This window comes from Aythya marila, assembly GCF_965140915.1.
Source record: "Aythya marila genome assembly, chromosome: 30".
Taxonomy (NCBI): domain Eukaryota; kingdom Metazoa; phylum Chordata; class Aves; order Anseriformes; family Anatidae; genus Aythya; species Aythya marila.
In genome coordinates, this window is record NC_139071.1 from 546,391 (window position 1) to 567,055 (window position 20,665).

The window sequence follows — 20,665 nt, forward strand, 5'->3', positions numbered from 1 at the left end:
GCCCTTCTCGCCCCCCCCCCAGCCCCCAGCAGGGATGGGGACCCCCCTACGGGAGGGAGTGTTGGGGGGGGACAGCCCCCAGGTGCCTCCCTGCACCCCCAGGGTGCCAGCACGTGGCCACCCCGGGCCGTGCACACCCTGGAGCGTGCAAAGCCCCCCCCCGCAGCCTTTGCAACCCCCCCCCCCAGCGTTGCAGGCTGGCCACAGGCCCCGTGTTGCATCCCATGTTGCATGCGTGAGTCCGTGTGTGCACGCAGATGTGCACGCGTGTGCTTGCAGCTGGACACACGTGTGCCCGCAGATTTGCACACATGTGCATGCAGGTGCGCATGCATGTGCACACACGTCCATACAGATGTGCATGCATGTGCACCCACGCACGCAGTTGCACACGCATGTGCTCATGGTTCTGGGGGTCTCGAGGCTCACAGAGGGTCCCCCAGGTGTTCTCGCCTCCCCCCCCCAGCTCTGCAGGGACCCCCCTCCAGCGCTCCCACTGCCCGTTATTGCTGCGCTCACTGTGAGCGCTGTTATTATCTCCTTGTCTTCCCCGGGAAGCCACCGGCAGGGGCTTTGGTACCAGCAGGGCTGGGGGGCAAGCGCAGGCTGCTGGGGGGGGGGGACATGGAGGGGGACATTGCAGGAACGCGTGTACGTGTGGAGACAAAATGAATAAAAGGTAAAGGGGAAACAAGGAACAGGGAGAGGGAGCGGAATGAAGGCGGGCGCCAGAGAAAGGCGAGGGCAGCGCTGGTGCGGCAGGAGAGGGTCCTGAGCCTGGGCTGCGTGGCCTTGCTGGCAGCACCCCATGCACCCCCCCCACCCCATGCAGCCCCCAGCCAGCCCCATACGTTCCCTTTAGCAGCCCCCCAGCCTCGCCAGCCCCCCCACCCAGCAGCCCTGGGCAGGGGGCACCCAGCACTCTACTGGGGCTCCCAGGCCCTCGCCCTGCCTCGGGTCCATCCTCGAACCCCCCCAGCACCATCTCCTCCTGTGACCCCACAGCAGACCCCCCACCCCGGGCACCCCTGTGCTGTCCCCTGGATGCTGCTTTCGCCCCCTGCCTCGCCCCCCCGGCCAAGGGGGGGTTTGGGGTGGATGGGGGCTGTGTGGGGCCGACCCCAGCCCCTGTCCTGCTCCTGGGAGCCTCGCCTGTGCCCCCCCGGGAGTCTCACCAGGGGTCTCAGGCAGGGCCCTAGCCCCCCCCCCCCCCCCAGCCCTTCTCCCACCCAAGTAACAGCCCTAAGAGCTGTGGAAGGGCAGGGGCAAGGCGAGGGGAGACGAGCGAAGGGCTAAAAAATATATATGCATTAAATTGGAAGAAAAAGAAGGAAAAAAAAAGGGGGGGGAACGGGGGACAAAAAAAAAAAAAAAACCTCTGGAGGAGATACAAGAAACCGATAAGTGAACAAAGAGCCGGGATGGAAATAGATCTGAGGGTCGGGCCGCGCCGGATCCTGTAGCGGGGCTCGGGGCCTTCAAAGGCAGCGGCGGAGCCGGGGGGGGGCCGGGAGGGGGCCGCGGCCGCCTCTGTCCTGCTCCGCTCCCCACGCGTGGGGGGGGAGTGAAGGAGCCGCGAGGATCGGGGGGGGGGAGAATAAGGTGGGATAGGGGGGAAGGTCTGCACAGGGGGCTGCAAACGCTGGGGGGGGGGGCACGCAGCTCCCCCCAATTTCTCCCCCCCCCCAGCTCCGTTCCCGAGGGCGGCGGCGCCACCTGGCGGCAGGAGGGGGGCGCAGCGCCCCGCCGGGGGGCTCGGGGAGCTGGGACCCCCCCCCCGGCAGCGGGGACCCCCATTCAAGCAGCGGGGGGGCACACACGAGCCCTTCCCTCCCTCCTCCCCCCCCCCCGCAGCCACAGCCCCGGCAGGATGTGCCCGCAGTCCCCCCGACTCCCCCCCCCCCCCCCATTGCCACCAACCAGGAGCCTGCGCATCAGTTTTTACAAATTTTATTTATAACAATATCTGTTTTGTTTAGTTGTAAAGTAATCCAGCAAAAATTATTAAAACATTTCCCCCCAATAAAAGGATGGGGTTGCCCCCTGCCCTCCCCCCACATGCGTTTATTTATTTCTACTATAAAAGCTAGGTCATTTCCATGTTTTGTTTGTTTTTTTTTTTATGTTTTTTTTTTTTTTTCTTTTTCCTGTTAAAAAATGTGCATGTCGGAGAGCAGGCGAGGTGGGGGTGGTGCCAGAGCGAGGTGGGGGACCCTGCGCCACAGCGGGGCTGGGGGGGCTTCGTCCCCGTCCCCCTGTAACAGTCGGGCAGAGCCAGAAGGGGCCGAGATGCTGGGGAGCAGCGGAGAGAAAGGGGGGAAAGGGGAGCAGCGTGGGGGGGGTGGGCAAAGAGGGGGTCTCAGGGGGGCTGCGGGTGGGGGGGGACTGGAGCCGAGAGCCGGGGTGGGCGTGGGCCCCGCTCTGCCCTCGCCGCCTGCGGCGGTTGCCCCGTCCGCCGCCAGCCCTCGTGGCGGTGGCCCCGCGAGCTCGTCCTTGGCCATCCTCGTCCCGGCACCGCGACCTTTGCGCCAAGCCCGCTGCCGTAGCCCGTGCGGGGAAGGGGGGGGACACAGGGGGTAGCGGGGGAAGGGAGGGGGGGGCCCCCGATGTCGAGAAATTTCAAATAAACCAAAGCCGGATCTGGCAACGAAGAGGCGCTGAGGCCAGGTACTGGGGAATATACAGGTAATAATACTGCTCACATAGAAAAGTAATAATCCTTCATTTGTACATTTATACAGTGGCTCTCGGCTCCCCCCCGCCCCCTGCCCGCCCCCCCCCCTCCCCCCCGCCATGGGTGTCTGTGCCAGGCCAGCAGCGGCCCCTCGCCCCCGCGCCGTCCCTACGCCAGGGGGTCCGCCAGGTCATCGTCTGCGCCCCGCGACAGCAGCTCCCGCTTCTCGTCTGTGCTGGCCAGCGAGTTGCGGCTGTTGTGGGCACCCATGTACAGCGTGGCGTAGACGGGGTTGGTGAAGTTGGTGGGCTGCGGAGAGGAATGGGGCGCAGGTCAGGAGGGGGCACAGACACCCCCTCCCCAGCACAGCTGGTTCCAGAGGGGACCGTCGCCCCAGGGTGCCAGGCACAATGGCCTCGGTGCAAGCTTGAACTGGCAGCAGCGCTGTGTGGTGTGGCACTGCCAAGGCTGTGGCTGTCACCATCCGTCCCCAAACTGCCCCCGAGCCCCCCAACCTCCTCTGCACAGAGGGCAACCCCCTCTCAGCCCTGCCTCGGGCTGGCCTTGCACACCCAAGGGCCTTTCTGAGCCACGCAGACCCTGCTCCGCACCTTGTCAGGGTCCAGGGCAAAGTCGGCGTCCAGCAGCTCTCCCACGTCGTCGTCGGGCTCCCCCTCGTACATCTTGTAGGTGGGGTTCCCGATCTCCACGTTCATGGCACCGTTCGTCATCCGCTGGTGCTGGAAGCCCTTGGCGCTGGGGAGGGCACAAAACACGGGGTCAGGGAGCAAGGTGCAGGAAAGGGGCCTAGATCCCCCCAGCAGCCCCTCCTGCTTGTTTGTCCCACGCAGCCAAGGCTTTTTCAAGCCCTGCCACGGGGATTTCCATCTCAGCTCAGTAACATTCCCCCAGGACCCCTGGAGTGCCCCGACTCACCCCTTAATCCTCCACTTGTACCAGACAAAAGCCACCACGGTGAGGAGGATCAGCAGCAGCAGGATGGGGATGATGATGGAGGCCGTTCCTGCGGGACAAGGGGTGGGGGTGCTGGTCAAGGTGTGTGGCAGCTGACACCCTCCCCATGGGTCAGAGTTGGAGCAGGAGCACCCCATCCCCACCCGGAGAATGGGGCTCAGGAGCACCCCCCCAAGCTGGGAGGGGGGCACAGGCTTCTCTTCCCGACCCCGACACTGGGGCTGAGCCTCCCGCAGCAGGGCATGCTGTACGTACGGTTGCTCTGCTGCTCGCTGACGATGAAATCCTCGCAGCGCGTCCCAGTCATCCCCACCGGGCACCTGAGAACGTGGGGAGAGCAGCGGGGTTAGCGGGGGGCAGGACATCATGCGGGGGGGTAGGGGGGAGAGGTGGGGCACAGACCTGTGGGTCAAGGGGTGGATGGAAAGGGGGGGGGGGCACAGATTGGGGTCTGTCAGTCATGTGCTCCCTGTGCTTAGGGGGCAAGAAAACAATCCTTCACCCTCCCTGGAGACCTTGGGGCCCACTCATAGCCCCAATAAGCACCGTGGCCAGCCCCCAGCTCTGCTTACAGGCACTCGGGCAGCTGTGTTTTGTCGCTGATGGAGCAGGTCCCGCCGTGCATGCAGTAGTCATCACAGGTCAGGCAGCTGGGCGCTATCTTGCCATCAGGGCAGCTGTGGGGCAGAGCGGATCAGCACACAGGCACCCACAAGCTCCCCTCTGCCCTGCACCTGCCCCACAGTGCCCTGGACTCTTCTGGCTCATCCCACTGGCACCGCGCAGGGCCGTGCTGTGCCATGCCCATGGCTGCTGGGTCACCAGGATGGGCCTGGGCAGACCCCTCCACCACTGCGTCCCATCACCCTGAGGGCTCCCACTGATCTGAGCTGCCCTTCCACAGCCAGACCTCAATTACTGAACCAGCACCTCGCCGCCATGGCTGTGCCCAGATGATCCAGCCACAGGATACAAGTTCCTTCTTGGGTCTCCGTGCCCACCCAACCCCTCTCCCTCCTTTGAGTTCAACAGCCCTGGCACGTACATGCAGGACACTTCTCCGTTCTGCTTGTTGATGCTGCACTTGCCCTCCTGGCAGCGGGAGCATTTGTTCTCCTGGCACTGGGCGCCCTCGAACTGCGGGGGGCAGCGGCACTGCTTGACGCCGCTGGCCGTCATCTGGCACACACCCTCGTTCTCACAGTAGTCGAAGCACTGCCCTGCAGGGGATAGTAGGGCCAGGGTGGGTGGGGGGCAGCCCTACGCTGGCCCCCCTGAGACCGACTGCAAGGCTGCTCACCACCCTGCTCTCCCACAGAGCACCCCACCGCCCCACAACCCCTGGAGAGCATTCCCCAGGAGAGCGGTGCCCAGCAGTCCCAATTCCCGGGTGCTGTCCCCAGCCGCCCTCGCGAGCAGCACTCACGGTACTGGCAGCGGTCCCCGATGAAGGAGGGCAGGCAGCGGCAGTTGGGCTGGTTGCCCTGGTTGACCGTGCAGCTGCCGTTGTTGAGGCAGTAGTCAGTGCACACTTGCTGGTTGCACCGGGGCCCCGTGAAGCCAGTGGGACAGCGACAGGTTGGCATGCCTGAGAAGAAGAGCTGTCAGGGCGCTGCTCCACTGGCCCGTCCACCCAGGACCAGCCCGGCCCCCGCAGCAGCCCTCACCTGACGGGGAGGCAGCGCACATGCCCCCGTTCTGGCAGTAGTCCCAGCACTGGTTGATCTGGCACTTCTCGCCGTTGTAGCGCGGCTGGCACCGGCACTTGGCCTGCTTGCGGGCATTGAGGAAGCAGCTGCCCCCGTTCAGGCACACCAGGTCGCAGGTGTCGGTGGTGGGCACTGGGGGCGAGGGTGGGAGGTGAGTGGGGCCGTGCTGTGCCGCCCTGGGGCAGCCCCCAGCCTCCTCCTGGCCCGTGGGACCACTTACCGACGGCAGAGGCGGTGGGCGAGGGGATGACCACGCAGGTGCCGTTGTCCAGGCGCTTGCCGTTGGGGCAGGTGCAGACGGGGCCGCTGGGACTCAGCAGACAGAGCCACTCGCACTTCTTACGGTCGCAAGGGTTGGTCACTGTGGGGAGGACAGAAGGGACGACGTGGGCTGAGGCACGGCAAGCTGTCCTGGCACCCTCCTGGCAAACAGCCCCTGCTGAGCCAGCGGCCTGAGGACACCCGGTGGCACCGCACAGCTGCCCAAGCCCCGTTTCACCCCATCTCCCAGTGCCTTCAGGTCACCAACCGACAGCTTTCCAGTGCGCCTGGGTAACCCCTGTCCCACGTGAACCCCCTGCTTTGCCAACCAAAGGGCCCCCATTCTCCCACCCTGGCCTTGTAAACTGCTCAACAAATGCTGAGTCCTCTGCCAGTGCTCCCCTTGTCCTTTCTGTGCCAGAAAGGATGCATCCTGCCCCAGACCAAGGGCCTCGGGCCCGACACGCACCCTCCGGCTGCTTGTACTGGTGGTAGAGCACAACGTCGGTGGCGTGATTGAGGCCTGACGTCAGGTTGGTGACAGACTTGTGCCCGAACTTGTGGATCTTGAAGATGCGGTTGTTGATGTAGGTGACACCATAGATGTAGTCCTCAAAGATGTCAATGCTGAAGGGATGGCTCAGCCCTGGGGAAGCGAAGAGAGGACACGAGCAGTCAGAGGTGGCTCAGGAGCTGACAGCACAGCTGGCCAGTCGCTGCCTTGGACAGGGATGATGGATTTTGGATGGATTTTGGGCTAGGGCCTCCCACCCTGTACAAGGCGGGCAGCGGGGGGAACAGCAGTGTCACAACAGACTCTGGTCCTGCTGTGGAGCATTTAACGAGTAAGATCTGTGCTCACTACTGTTTGCTGAGCATCCCTGATCAGTGCTAGGGGATTGTCCTGCTCCAAGCCAGGTCACAAGCCAGGTCATGGGCCCCCAGGGAGCCTCGTGGGACCCCAAGCCAGGGACATCGACCTTGGCCAGGTCAGCCTCTTCCCTGCTGCTCCAGGGCGTCTCGGGGCGCTGCTCACCTTTCTTGTTGTCAATGGCCACAACGGGGTCAGTGCCGTTGAGCCGGATGCTGCCGATGACGGAGAGCTTGGCGTCAGCCCAGTACAGCCGCTCGTTGTGGTAGTCCACGGCCAGGCCTGGTGCAAACACACCCCAGTGAGGGACAAGCCCGTAGCCCACCCCAAGCCCCTGCTGGCCAGCAGAGCCATCCAACACCCTGCTGTGCCTTCATGCCCTATCCACGCCAGTCACAGGGCTCAGCTGTGTCCCCCTGCTGTATGCCAAGGCCCTTACCACCCCTTGTGCCCCTCCTGGCACCCATTTTTATTCACCTGTTGGCCACTGGATGTTGTCTTGCACCAGGGTCTCGCGCAGTGTCCCATCCATAGCGGCCGTCTCAATCTTGGGGTGATTGCCCCAGTCTGACCAGTACATGGTCCTGTGAAGGACACAGGCCGGTCATTCTCATTGGAGGCGTAAGGAGGAAAAGAGCAAAACAGTCCAACAGCCCATCAGAGGAGAAATCCTCAGCCTTCTCCCAACGCCATCCTTGAGGGGCTAGCCGACTCCAGATACAACTCACGCTACCAATGGGTCACAGGAAGTTTCTACCACGGAGGGCTTATTGGTAAGGGACTGGGGCAAGGACAGAGTAGAGAGGAAGTGAGAAAGGGCTCGAGTCTCACCCCCTAAGCGGGTCAACTACGATGGCGTGCGGCTCATCGATCATGCCTGAAATCAGCGTCTTGCGATTCTCGCCTTTCATCTGTGCCACTTCAATGACATCCCGCCCAGAGTCCGTCCAGTAGATGTTCCCAGCAACCCAGTCGATGGCAATACCCCGTGGCATCTTCAGCCCAGAGATCTGGGAAGGGCAGAAAGGAGGAAGGGGTCAGGGCCGGACCCCAGCAGCCTGGCCACGTGCCTCCTGCCACGCGCGGACAGAGCTCACATTCAGGTGGGTGACGCCACCATCGATCTGGCGCCGGTTGCGGTTGGAAGCGGTGGAGGCGGCCGAGGAGGCCGGCAGCTCGCAGTACGAGATCCTGCCCGTGTGCCAGTTGGTCCAGTAGATTTTGTTGCCCTTGACGTAGATGTCCATGGCATCGATGCGCACGTTCTCATCACCCTGGAAGGCCGGCTCGTAGGCAGAGTTGGGGTTGAAGGGGTACATGCTCCGGATCTTGTTGTCATCCGCGATGTAGAGGATTTGGTGCTCTGAGCCTGCGAGGGAGGAGCTGTTAGTGCAGGACCAGGAGCCTGGGGCCAGCCCGGCTCTACAGTGGGGCATGGGACTGGGTCTCTCAGCACCCCTTTAGCAAAAACAGACGGACAGGAGACCCCTGACAGGGCCAGGCTGAGCATCCTGGGAGGAAGGATGGGATGGATTCTCCCCAAGAGGCAGAGAATACGGGGGAGAAGGAGAGGGAATGGGGGCTGGAAGACATAAAGACATGCTCAGGATTTGTGCAAGCCCCAACCTTCTGCCTTGCACATGTTGTCAGTCTTCATGAAGTTCTTGGCGCAGCTGCAGACATGGGAGCCTTTGGTGTTGTTGCAGAGCTGGGAGCAGGTCCCGAAGTGCAGGCACTCATTGACATCTGGGCAGAGGGAAGTTAGGGGTCATGGGAGGACCAGGAGGGTGTTTCCAAGCAAGGCCAGGTTCAGGCCCTCTCTGGGAGCTGTGCTGGGCTAGCAGGACTCAGAGACCCCATCTCTCCCCCAGTGCCCCAAGGACACCGTTCCTGACACCCCCGCCACTCCAGGGATATTAAGGGGCATCTTAGGGGTGAAAGCCAGCCGTAAACCCAACAGCCAGACCTCAAGTGCTCCCCAGCAGTGGTGGAAGTACCTTGACAGGAATTCTTGTCTGGCACCTTCTGAAAGCCTCTGCGGCATGTGCAGTACGAGGTGGGCTGCGACTGGATGCACTGGGCCTCATCTCCACACATGGTGGTGTTGGTCATGCAGTCGTACGACTTGTGATCTGTGGTGGGAGACGCGGTCAGCACCCACCACCCCACAGCTCCCCTCGCATTCCCCCTCGGCACCCCCAGCTACCCACGCACCGTGGGAGCAGGACTTCTCATCTGAGCCATCTCCGCAGTCATCAAAGAAGTTGCAGCGGAGGTTGGCGCTGATGCACTTTTTGTTCTCACACAGGAACTCGTTCTTGTCCTGGCTGCAGCTCTTGGGCTTGGCCGTGGGGGACTCTGTGGGAGCACAGGCAGCAGCTGTGACACTCTGCGGCCCTGGGCACCCGGCCCCACAGGTGTGACGGGATGAGAGTGGCCGGGGCAGGGTCCCAGGATGCTAGCGCTCGCCTCCCGATTTTTGGAAGAAGGAGGGGGGTGAAGCAAACACTATCGCCTGGGTTGAAGCCAGGGCCCTGCGAGGACCAGCCCGAGGACAGCAGCCAACCCAGTCCGCACTCACCACAGTCCTTCTCATCCGTGTTGTCTCCACAGTTGTCAATGCCGTCGCACTGTCGACCGATCCACAGACATACCCGGTCGTTCTTGCAGCGGAACGGTCTGTTGGGGGGACACTGGAATTTCACTGCACCAGCAAACAGAAACAAACGGTGACGGTGAAAGGAGACGCCATAGCCAGGCTGTCACACTTGTCACAAGCTGCTGCTCGGCCTCTGCCCGATCCCAGAGTGGCCTGTCCCACAGGTGCGAGCAGGCTCCAGAGACTAAAGCAAAGAGACTGAAGCAAAGACAACCATCCGTCGCCGGCCCGCGCTGCGGGAAGGCTCAGCCTCTCTGCCCTGTCCTCCCCCAGCCCCAGCTCTCTGCAAGGCTGCTCTGGAGCAGAGCCTCCCCCCAACCCTGTCCTCCTGGCACAGCTGGAGGTGACAAGGAGAGGTGCCCAAGCCCCTCGCGGTGCCTGCAGCAGCGAGCCAGCTCCGGCAATGCCTCCCTTCACTGGCCGGCGGGTGCCAGGGCGACCACACACCAGGAACGGGGAAAGGCAAGGCAACATCACTCACAGCATTCCTCGGGGTTTTCGTCTGAGTTATCCCCACAGTCATCCTCCCCATCGCACTTCCAGGCCAGGGGCTTGCACAGCGTGTTGTTGCACTGGAACTCGTCCAGGGGGCAGGTGCGAACTGCAGGACAGCACAGGGCAGGAAGGAAGCCGCACATGAGCCGGCAGTGTCCGGGTGCTGCCCCTCCTGCTTCCAGCACAGCTGGGAACCCTGAGGGGGCTGCGTACATGTCTGACCCCCCCGCCCCACTGGAACTGGGCTTAGTGGTGCTGGCACCAGCACCGAGGGGAGATCTGGTGTTTGACAGGACCCTGCTGTGATGGCCAACCTATACTGCTCCTGCACTGCTGCTGCCAACCCCACAGCCACAGCATGGGCAGACAGCAGCCCCGTCACAGGCCTTGCGACCACCCCACAGGGATATGGGGCACAGGGTGGGGGGCACGACCAGCAAAGGGGGCAGGAGGAGCGGCGCAGCACTACCCTTACCTCCAGTGCCACAGTCTTCCTCGTCAGTGCCATCCATGCAGTCGGCGTCAGCATCACAGCGCCAGCGCATGGGGATGCAGTGCCCGTTCTTGCACTGGAACTGGTCAAACTCGCAGCGCGGCGTGCAGTCTTTCTGCAGCGGAAAGGCAGGGGACAGCAGTCAGCAGGGACAGCCCGCACCGTGGCAGGCTCCTGCCCCGTGGCTGCAGCCAGGAGCAGGCCCTCAGACCCCGGCTCTCCAGGTACTGGGGATGCCTCGCAACGTGAGGGGGACCAGTGGCAGAGGCAGATCCGGAGGATGTGGCCCCGCTCCCAGATGCAGGCAGGGAGTTGGGGGTGCCGGCAGAGAGCCCCCCCCCAGCACCATACCTCATCGGAGCCATCCGCGCAGTCGTGGTCCCCGTCGCACTTCCACCTGCCTGCGATGCAGCGGCCATTGGCACACGAGAACTCGCTCTCCGAGCAGGGCCGAGGTGCTGGGGACAGACAAGAAGGGGGAGTGCCCCTGAGCACAGGCTGCAGGGGTGGCAGGGCACCCTAGCTGACTGTCGGGGGGGGAACGGGACGATAGGAAAACTCTTTGGTGCCATGGCACTGGGGAGAGGGTGGGCACGCAGTCAATGAGCAGAGCCAAGACCCCTGCCCAGCTCCAGCCCAGGGCTTCCTGCAGGGAATGGGGTCCACAGGGGAAACGCCACAGCTACACAGACCCAGCCGTGGCAGCTCCCTGCCGTGCCTGGTCCTCACACCATTCCCCCCAGGGCGCTGCTGCAGGAGGGGACACAGCGGAGCCCTGGCCAGGCCTGGCAGAGCCCGCATGCCTGTGCAGCCACTTTGCAGGGTGGTGGGGACAGAGCACCCCACTGGGCCGGCAGCTGGCACCGAGCTGATCTGCAGGACCACGGCACAGTGCGGTGTCCTGCCAGGGATGGCTCTTGGGACCTGTCCCCTCCCCAGTGGTGCGGGACGCGTCAGGGCAGACATCCCAGCAGGCTGGGAGAGCAGAAGCCGATAGGAGCAGATTTAGGGGCAGGGGGTGTACAGGCAGAGTAGAGGGGGGCAGACGGGCACAGGTTTTGGGGCCAAGAACAAGCCATGCGTGGGTCCCAGTGGTGCCAGGGAGCAGGACTGGACCCATCCTGCCCACGGAACCAGTGGAGGGATGTGCTGGTGCTGATGCTCTGTAAATCCACCTGGATTGGTTCAGTCCTAACCCCTCTGCCCTCACCTGGAACTTACTGTCTTCATTTTATTTGAAAGAGGCTGCACATGGAATTAAAAGATTTTGGCAGGAACCTACCTCTGAGCGCCCCATAACGACAGTGTGAAAATGGAGAAAAACATAAGATGAAGTGAAATGGCACAAACTCAAAAACACGACATGAAAGCAACAAAAAAGAAAAAAAAAATACAGCCTAGAGGCTTCAGGGAGACAGGAACTGTGGGTGGCCTGGGGTGGCAGAAGAGGGGGCTGGGTCTGCCAGGGCCCACGGGGCCATCTGCAGACCCCAGTGCTGTCCCACTGGGCTCTGGAGGGAAGGGACGGGGTTCCTGGCTGCCCACAGCACCCCAAGGACTGTGTCACCCCCACAGACAGTCACGGTCCCCTGCTGCTCAACAGGACAGCGCTGGCACAGCTCAAAAAACAAGTGGCTGCTGCTCATTAAGGGGCAGCCACAGCTTCTCCAAACCTGCTGTCTTCCTGCACCGCTAGACCAGGTTTGTGGTTTGGGTCCAGACTGTCCCAGACAGACCACATCTCCCCTCAAGAGGGCAGGGTGTTCGCAAACCACCTCAATGGGCACTGCCTGCCAAGCTGGAGCCAAAGCACAAGGTGATGGCATAAAGCCAAGCTGCTCCACGGCCAGCCCTGCTCCACCACGGTGATGTCCAGCAGGCGAGTGTGACCACACGATGGGCAGGACACTGCCACCCCAAGAGGGTGCTGAGCTTCGCCCCATGCCTTTCACCTGCTGCCACTTCTGGCCTCTCCCCAGTGCAGCAAGGAGCACCCGGGACCAAATTATCCAGACCTGTGGGGCCAGAAGGCTTCCACCCAAGGGCAGAAGGCTGCTCCCAGGGCTCCCCAGGTACCAGCCCCCAGCCAGGCCATGGCTCCCTCCCCATGTGGCAGCTGGGTCACTAGCAGGTAGAGGGCTGGGGGGACCTGCACTGCCCCCTCTGCAGGGCTAGCGAAAGCTGGTGAGTGGCACGTACTGCAGCTCTCCTCATCCGAGTTGTCCCCGCAGTCGTTGTCATAGTCGCACTGCCAGCGCCCTGGCACGCAGCGGTTGTTCTTGCAGCGGAACTGGTAGGGCTCGCAGGTGCGTTCATCTGGGGGAAATAGGGACAGGCATCAGCATCACCCACTTGCACAAACGGGAGCAGGTGTGCCTGTTAGCAGGGCAGGCAGCGCTGCTCGCTGCTGGGCAGCCACACCAGAAGCCTCCCTCCGACCCAGCCTCGCCCACACAATTTAGGAAAATGAATAGATAAAATGTCCCCAACACCCAGGGCAATCAGGAATGGGAGGACACGAGGCACCCTAAGGGTTGGTCTCCCCGGCCCTTGCTCACCGCATTCCTCCTTAGGCTCATCGGACCCATCCCCACAGTCATCCTCCCCGTCACACTTCCAGCGCGCTGGGATGCACCTGCCCGAGTCCTTGCACCGGAATTCATCCACACCACAAGTCATTTGTGCTGGGGGAGAAACAAGATGACATGCATATGGGGAGGGGAGATGGCATCGGCACTGCCCAGTCACATTTCCTTCCCGAACGCCTCGTCCCCGCAGCCCGGAGCTGCGTGCAGCACCCCTGCATGGTACAGACGGGGCAGGATGCCACCCGTTGACGCAGTCCTCTGAGAGGAACATCTCGATGGGACAGATCCAGGCAGAGCCACATCACCCACTGCCCACAGCACCTGCAGCTCTGCTGGGACTGAGCAGGGACCCAGCTCCCACAGGCAGATGCACACAGGCGACGGGCCACAGCGGAGCTCCTAGTGCCTGGAGCCACCCAGCCCTCTGCCCGCAGGCTGCTTACTGCAATTGGCGGGTTCATCGGAGCCATCCACGCAGTCGTTGTCCCGGTCACACACCCAGACACGGGGGATGCAGCGCTTGGTGATGGCACACTGGAACTGGTTGGGGGCACAGGTCACCTCCGCTGCAAGGGGAGAGGCAGAATCAGGAGAGGCAGAGGGCAGGCAGGGCTCTGCCAGCCACTACCCCACAAAAACCACCCCACAGTGCAGAGAGGCACACAGATGCTCTAGGAATCAAAGCAAAGCACCCAGGCCTCCTTGGTGACCATGTGCACAGGAGGGATGGGGAAAAATGCCTTCTGATGGCCCCAAAGGGCTCCACTGCTCCTTGGGACAGAGCAGCTGCAGGGAGATAAGGCAGGGAAGCAACAAGATCCCTCAGCCGTGCAGAAGGCTCAGTGCAAAGCCATGGCAAATACTGAACTTGACACTCTGAGGGAGGTAAGGATTTGGTTTCTACTAGCACATAGCAGCGTCAGTAGGGGCTGCAGGGTGACAGTGGTCAGAAACTCTAAGCAGAGCAGGGTAAGGACAAAGCTCCATGCCCAGGGGTAGGATCACCCAGAAAGCCACTCTGCTGGTAAAGGCAACACCCCAAGACACAGATCTGATGCAGCACTCCTCACCCCTGCCCCATGTAGGTTCCCCATCCTAAAGGCTAAACAGCTCCCCACTCACGGCAGTCCTTCTCGTCCTCGCCGTCACCACAGTTATCCTGACCGTTGCAGCGGAAAATGCCGGGGATGCAGCGGTTGGTGTTGGTGCATTTGAACTGGCTGGGCAGACACACGTGGATATCTGGGAAGAGAGGTCGCACCATCAGAAGCAGAGCCAGCATCTCTGCTCTAATGGGGTGCTGCAGCCCTGCTGGGGTTTGAGGACCACGAGGTGGGGTGGGGAACCTACCACAGTTGGCCTCGTCCGAGTTGTCCTGGCAGTCATTGTCTCCATCACAGATGAAGGCTGGGTTGGTGCAGATCCCAGTGGAGCACTGGAACTGCCCTGGTCTGCACTTGAACTCAGCTGTGGGGAGAGGAGGACGGGGTGAAACATCTCTGGGGAACATCTTCAGGGCAAACCTTAACCTCCCCCTCTTTCCCCTTTGGGTCCCTTTGCAAGAACTCAGCAACCAGCATGCAGAACGCTGGGCCCTGATGGCTGCAAAGTGAGCAGCAGCTGGCTGCTGTCTCCCATCGGGCTACACCTTAGGCAGGGAAAGTGAATTTTTATGCTCCAGGCTCCATTAACAGGGTAATCTTCCCCTTCGCCAGTGCTGTCCCTCAGCCAGGACAGCAGCAGGGTTTTCAAGGACCAGTTGTGGAAGCAGAGCCCGGCTGCTCTGGCTGGCACGGAGGTGCTGTGGGGCTGTTAGTGCCCTCAAAGGGCCAGGTAGCACAGCCAGGGAGCTGGGACGTGGTGGGCTGCCTGCAGCCCCCTCAGCACTCACGGCAGTCCTCAGGCTCATCCGAACGGTCCCCGCAGTCGTCCTCGGTGTCGCATTTCCACCAGAAAGGGATGCATTTGTCATTCTTGCAGACAAACTGCGAAAGAGGGACAAGCTTGTGAAAGCAGCTCAGATGTTGACCCCAGACAGGAACGGAGGCCCCAGGTGGCATTGTCCCCAGGGCACCCCCTCTGCCAAGGGCCCTGACCTCCGTGCCATCCCTTCCCAGACACTCCTGTACCTCAGTGCCCCAAGCTGTCCTAAGCTCTCCACCCCGAGTCCACCCTCCACAGCCTCTGGGGTTTGGGGAGGACGGTGGACAGGCAGCGTCCTTCCAGAGCTGCCTCCCTCCCCTCGGACACCCCAGGAGCTGCAGTCTGTATGTGCTGGGAAGTGCCACAGGAGGGAGGTGTTGCCCACACCAGGAGAAGGCATGTGCAATGCCACCACCCGATGCACGGAGCCTGCACCAGTGCTCGCACGGAGCCGCAGCTGCTGCTGCTGCTGGAGCAAGATAGAAAACCTCGCAAGAGCAATGTGTGTGCAAGCCCAGGCACACGCTTGCCATGGGGACATCTCCACAGGCAGGCTGGTTGTTACCTGGCTGGCTGTGCAGTTGGAGACGCAGGTCTTGCCATCGCTGCCCAAGTAGAAGTTGGTGGGACAAGCACATTTGTGCCCCCCGCCCGGCGAGAGGAGGCAGAGGTTGCTGCAGCCTGCATTGTTGGTCTTGCAGGGGTGGTTGGGAACTGGGGAGATGGCAGGGAAAGAACTGCAGGTCAGAACAAGGGGGAGGACCCGAATGGTGCACAACCCCCCCAACTGTCAGCCCCTCCTCACCACACACATCCCTTTTTTGCACCCCCTCTCCTAGCTTGGCAGCCCCGGGTCTCCATTTGCACCCTGTGCCCTGCCCTGGCCCTCCTGCGCTGCTGCCCCGGGCTCCTCTGCAGAGCCAGGGCCCCCCCGCACCCCCTCATGCCTGCGGCTCACCATCGGGCTGGCGGTACGGGTGGTAGATGTGGATGTCCATGGGGCGGTGCAGCGTGCTGATCAGCAGGGTCTTGTTGGCACCCGTAGTCTTGTGGGCTCGGTTGATGGATTTGGTCTCCCAGTCAGTCCAGTAAATGAAATCCTCAAAGAGGGTGAGGGCGAAGATGTGCGGGATGTCCTGGCTCAGCACTGTAAGGGGGAGAGGGTGGGCTCAGCAAGGGGCTGCCCCCAGCCCTCCCACTGTGCCCACAGCCCCACACAGCACAGCCTCTCCGCAGGGTCAGCTCTGCTAGGGGGCAAACGCTTTCACTTGCTTGAATGCATGGAGGAGCTGCTGGAAGTGGGGACCCCACTCCAGAATCCTGACTCCACACCCCCAAGCCCAATCCTAACATCCCCCGAGGGCCCAGAGGAGCCCCAGCTCTCACCCGTGTGCCTGTTGGAGCCGTCGAGGCTGGCAAACTCAATGTAGTCCTCCCGTGCATCAGCCCAATAGATCCGACTGTTGATGTAGTCGAGGGTGAGGCCGTTGGGCCACGTTATCTTGGTGTCAACAATGACGCTGCGGTTGGTGCCATCCATGCCAATCTTCCCAATCAGGGAGTGGTCACCCCAGTCCGTCCAGTACAGGTAACTGGGAGGGAAAGAGAAGAGCAGAGCGAGGTTGAGTCCTGCACAAGCCAGAGCAGTGGTCACGCTCTGCCTGTCGCGTGGGCATGGGGGTGCCGGGGAGGGAGAAGCAGCCAGGTGTCCTGGAGGACAGGAGAGAAGGCCCTGGCCCCAGCAACAAGGTGGCAGAGAGGCCCCCAGCCCCAGCCCTGGGTAGAGGGGAAGGTCCCGGAGGCTCTCACCCGTTCTGCACGTCCACCACCAGCGCCCGGGGCTCGCGCAGGCCCGAGTTCACCAGCACCGTGCGGTAGGCGCCGTTGAGCTTGGACACTTCGATGGTGTCCCGACCTTTGTCACACCAGTACAGGTTGCCTCCCACCCAGTCCACTGCCAGCCCATCGGGGTTACTGAGGCCAGTGCGGTGAAGAACCTGTCGAGTGAAAATGGAGAAGTAGGGCCTGGACAGGCAGAACCAGGTCCTTCCCTGGGCCAGGAATGGCCACAACATCCCCATTCCCCAGCGCACGGCTCCTGCTCAGTTCCCTTTCTTCGCTCCTTTCTTCCCCCAACCCCTCCCTGACCACTGCTTTGGGGCAGCACAGAGCCCATCTGATTGGGATGGTGCTGCAAAACATCCTGTGGAGGTCTTGTAAGAACATGTGTGAACCTTGTAGGAACCTGTGGTGACCCTATGACAGGGTTTGTGTCCCCTTCCCTGGTGACACTGCGGCCAACCTGGGCCCCTACAGGGAACAGGGAGGGAGCTGCAGCGTGGGGGCTGCCTCTGTCCCCCACCTGAACATTGCTGCCATTGATGTGCATGCGGCGGATCATGCTGCCCTGCGTGGTGACGTCTGTCCAGTAGATCATCTGCTCCCGATAGTCAAAATCCAGAGCCACTGCGTTGTTCAGGCCCTGGGAGGAAGGGAAAAGCACTGAAACCATTCCACCTGCTAGCACAGGGTGTCAGGGGCTTTAGTGAGCCCCCAGCCACAGCTCCCAGTCCCTGATCAAAGTTAAAAGCACCCACAGACTTGTGTAGACCCTGCCTTATAAAGGTCTGCTACTGAAGAGCTGCTGTTTACACAGGACCCCGTGTATATTCACAGCGAGAGCCATTGTTTATACAGGGCCCGTTATCAGTGCAGGAAGGAAGGAGCCCAGACTCGCGGGCTGGGAGATTTTGTGTGTGCTGGACCCCCTCCAAGCCCCAGCTGCAGACCCCAGCCCCGCAGGCTGGTGCCCCCCTCCTGCTCCGCACCTGCTTGAGCAGTGTGTAGTTGGAGCCGTCCAGGTTGAGCTTCCGAAGGTAGTACCGGTTGGCAAAGATGAGGAAGGGCTCTTCATCTGCACGGGGGATCAGGAGATGCATCAGGGGTGAGCCAGTGGCACAAGGGCAGGCACACGGAGCCGCTTCCCCCTGTGCCCTGCGTGTCCTGGCTCTCCTCCACGAGCCAGGTGCAGCTGCTTCACCTCCAGAGCACTGCGACCAACTCCAGCGCTTGCAGCATCCCGCTGCTGCCACAACAGCATCCCTGCCTCTAAACCCCGCTCACCTGTGACAGCTTTACAGCTGGTGGGGTTGTCAGGTTTGAGCTTGTAGCCCTCTATGCATAGGCACTTGAAGCTGCCCAGAGTGTTGATGCACTTCTGGCTGCAGGGGTAGGTGGTGGAGCACTCATCGATGTCAATGCACGTCTTCCCGTCATCCTTCAGCCGGAACCCAGGACGGCATCTGCACTGCAGGAGGCAACCAGGAGCTGTTAGCCACAGCCAGGGGCGAGGGGCACCTCACAGGACAAATGGGCACAGGCACGGGCAGAACAGCACGCGCAGATGCAAGCTGAAAGTGCACACGTGCGCACTGCGGTGCAGGGCAGAAGCAACGCTCATGCTACCAGGGCTGTGGAGGAAGCAGGGAGCATGGGAGCATTGCTCCAGCTCCAGCTGCCCAACCCAGCCAGCGGGCCCCTACCTTGTACCCAATCTTGAGGTCCTCACACTCCTGGGAACAGCCACTCATCTTCTTGTTGAGGCACTCATTGATGAAGCAGTTGAGCTCATCCGAGCCGTCCGCGCAGTCATTGTTGTTGTCGCAAAGCAGAGCCTCTGGGATGCATTTCCCGTTCTTGCACAGGAAGAAGGAGTCGTTGCACTTGTTCTCTGCAGTGGGCAGAGAGGCAAAAGCAGTTGTAAGCATGAGCAGCTGGGCAGCCCCGCTCCCCCAGCCCCGGCCCCTGCAGGTACCTGGGCTGCTGCAGCGTGGGTTCTTGGGTGCCTCATCCGAGTGGTCGTGGCAGTCGAACTCGCCATCGCACTCCCACTGGCTGTTGCTGAGGCAGCGGCCGTTGGCACAGCGAAACTCATGGGGGCCACAGGTCGGGTACTCTGCAGGTGACAGCGGGCTCAGGAGGCGTCCCCCACCACTCTGAGCCAGTCAGCAGCGAGCAGGGCACTGCACAGCCGCAGCATGGGTGCCCAAACCCTCAGCTCGCCTGGGGATAGGGGAGCAGCACTGGGACAAGGAGGAGGCCAAGCGGGTGGCTTTGGACCTCTCCAAAAAACATGCAGCACCAGGGCAGGTGCGTTGCAGGGCGGCTGGGGAGAAGGCAGCTCTCCTGTGGCTGTCCGGCACTGCATCTGCCCGCTCCCTCTGCTCACATCCCCCCACTCCACTCTGTGACACCTACCGCACTCTGGAGACTCGTCCGAGCCATCGCCGCAGTCGTCGTCGTGGTCACAGACAAAGTGCTTGGGAATGCACTGGCGGTTCCCGCACATGAACTCCCGTTCATCACACGTGTTGTTGTACACTGCAACGAGGCACCGCTGTCAGCCCCTGCTCCCCACACCTCCGGCAGCCCTAGGGGCAGGCCATGCTGCTCCCTCAGCCCCAGGTGGTGGGGTTGAGCCCCCAAGGCAGCTGTGCTCCTCCCCAGCTCCATCCCTGGCCCCACCATGCACGCAGTCATCTGAGGACTCACAGCAGCCAGCAGCGAGGGTCTCGTCAGCTCCATCTGCACAGTCCTTGTCTCCATCACAGAGCCAGCGCTCTGGCACGCAGACATAGCTGCCCGGGCACTGGAAGGATCCTGTGCTGCAGGTTGTCAGCCCTGGAGAAGGGACAAGTGGGAAGAAAGCTGCTGGAGGGCCTGCGCTCTTGGGCTATGTGCCCTCATGTTCCAGGGTGCCCCAAAGCAGGGAATCCAGGAGAGCAGCGAGGATCATGGAGCGGGAGGGCAGGTGTGGGAGAAGGAACGGCAGAGGTGGGAGTGCTCAGGGACAGGGCAACATGGTGGGCAGGGACGGGGAGGTCAGAGCAGGGGTTGGAGAGACTCACGGCAGCGGCTGTCCTCGTCGGAGCCATCCCCACAGTCGTCTGCCCCATCACACACCCAGAGCTTGGAGATGCAGCGGTGGTTGTTGCATTCGAACTGCACGGGGTAGCAGAACTTGTCTGGGAGAGGAGAGGAGGGGCTCAGAGCTGGGGCAATGCAGCAGGATGGACACAGCAGCAGCACGTGGCCAGGCTGAGCCAGCTGGGTGCTAGAGCTGGTGCTGGCAATCCTGCTGCCCAGACCTGTCAGTGCCCCCACACCACGCTGGGGCAGGACTGATGTGGGATTCCCTGCTCTGGAGCTGGAGGGGGGGCGGGTTCCCAGTTCCTGGGTATTGTTGGAGGTTTGTTTAGGGAGGTTGGAACAAAAAACATCACTCAAATGAGCTGTAACTGGGCACCCTTAAAGTCACTATGGATACATGCATCTGCTGAGCAAAGAAACGTGCAAGGACATTTGTTTTGGTCACGGTTAAGTCTGTGCTTGTGGAATAAGACCACAAAGAGGAAGAATCTGGAATCTGGTTCTTGGCCAAGGGATCTTGGAGAGAGGAGAGGTTCCTGCTTCCCCGTCTGCTGTGCCTGCTCTTGCCACCCCATGCAACAGCCCCAGAGACCCTTGCTCTCCCCACCCTGCCGCTCACTGCAGTGAGTCTCGTCTTCTCCATTCTCGCAGTCGTCCTCTTTGTCACAAGTCCAAGTCATGGGGATGCACCTCCCGCTTGGGCAGGCAAAGTAATTGGCTGGACATTTGGGTTCCCTCCCACCTGGTTTGGGAAGAAAACGTCCATAAGCATGGTGGCACAGGCCCCTGCTGCCTGGTGGGACCCCAAAGGGAGCATCTGGCTGGAGAAACCGTGAGACGCCCGCATCTGGGGCCGGAGCCCAGCCTGCACTCCCCACTCCTTGCCCCACTGCTCTCACCGGGGCAGTTGCGCTCGTCTGAGTAGTCTCCACAGTCGTTTGCTCCGTCGCACACCCAGCTTGGTGCATAGCACAGGGAGGTGTGTTCGCACTTCTGGAACGTGGTCCCCTTCACCCCCAGCTTGAAGTAGCCACTGCAGTCAGTGGCGGCTGCAAGAAAGCACAACACAAGCCCCGCTGACGGCCCTC

General features: G+C 62.0%; 1 protein-coding gene across 2 annotated transcripts in view; it reads right to left on the bottom strand.

Moving 5' to 3' along the window:
• Window positions 1-1,934: 1,934 nt before the first annotated feature.
• LRP1 (LDL receptor related protein 1) overlaps window positions 1,935-20,665 on the bottom strand; it is an 89,156-nt gene continuing 70,425 nt past the window's right edge. The window contains exons 49-89 of one of the 2 annotated variants that reach the window (XM_082781274.1): window positions 20,477-20,626; window positions 20,197-20,319; window positions 19,556-19,672; window positions 19,200-19,328; window positions 18,906-19,028; window positions 18,463-18,603; window positions 18,191-18,378; window positions 17,772-17,955; window positions 17,477-17,562; window positions 17,011-17,130; window positions 16,458-16,645; window positions 16,035-16,240; window positions 15,607-15,795; window positions 15,214-15,362; window positions 14,617-14,710; window positions 14,076-14,192; window positions 13,848-13,967; window positions 13,169-13,291; window positions 12,696-12,821; window positions 12,337-12,453; window positions 10,489-10,595; window positions 10,120-10,252; window positions 9,631-9,750; window positions 9,072-9,194; window positions 8,705-8,848; window positions 8,488-8,622; window positions 8,117-8,236; window positions 7,588-7,859; window positions 7,322-7,500; window positions 6,968-7,074; window positions 6,656-6,772; window positions 6,089-6,265; window positions 5,579-5,719; window positions 5,317-5,490; window positions 5,076-5,237; window positions 4,695-4,869; window positions 4,222-4,326; window positions 3,905-3,969; window positions 3,611-3,698; window positions 3,286-3,430; window positions 1,935-2,983 (exon numbers count right to left, since the gene is read on the bottom strand). In XM_082781274.1, the coding sequence (XP_082637400.1) occupies window positions 2,843-2,983; window positions 3,286-3,430; window positions 3,611-3,698; window positions 3,905-3,969; window positions 4,222-4,326; window positions 4,695-4,869; window positions 5,076-5,237; window positions 5,317-5,490; window positions 5,579-5,719; window positions 6,089-6,265; window positions 6,656-6,772; window positions 6,968-7,074; window positions 7,322-7,500; window positions 7,588-7,859; window positions 8,117-8,236; window positions 8,488-8,622; window positions 8,705-8,848; window positions 9,072-9,194; window positions 9,631-9,750; window positions 10,120-10,252; window positions 10,489-10,595; window positions 12,337-12,453; window positions 12,696-12,821; window positions 13,169-13,291; window positions 13,848-13,967; window positions 14,076-14,192; window positions 14,617-14,710; window positions 15,214-15,362; window positions 15,607-15,795; window positions 16,035-16,240; window positions 16,458-16,645; window positions 17,011-17,130; window positions 17,477-17,562; window positions 17,772-17,955; window positions 18,191-18,378; window positions 18,463-18,603; window positions 18,906-19,028; window positions 19,200-19,328; window positions 19,556-19,672; window positions 20,197-20,319; window positions 20,477-20,626 (5,720 nt within the window). In that variant the 3' untranslated portion in view covers window positions 1,935-2,842. Of the gene's footprint in view, window positions 2,984-3,285; window positions 3,431-3,610; window positions 3,699-3,904; window positions 3,970-4,221; window positions 4,327-4,694; window positions 4,870-5,075; window positions 5,238-5,316; window positions 5,491-5,578; window positions 5,720-6,088; window positions 6,266-6,655; window positions 6,773-6,967; window positions 7,075-7,321; window positions 7,501-7,587; window positions 7,860-8,116; window positions 8,237-8,487; window positions 8,623-8,704; window positions 8,849-9,071; window positions 9,195-9,630; window positions 9,751-10,119; window positions 10,253-10,488; window positions 10,596-12,336; window positions 12,454-12,695; window positions 12,822-13,168; window positions 13,292-13,847; window positions 13,968-14,075; window positions 14,193-14,616; window positions 14,711-15,213; window positions 15,363-15,606; window positions 15,796-16,034; window positions 16,241-16,457; window positions 16,646-17,010; window positions 17,131-17,476; window positions 17,563-17,771; window positions 17,956-18,190; window positions 18,379-18,462; window positions 18,604-18,905; window positions 19,029-19,199; window positions 19,329-19,555; window positions 19,673-20,184; window positions 20,320-20,476; window positions 20,627-20,665 lie in introns of both variants that reach the window. The other variant, XM_082781273.1, reaches the window with a different exon arrangement.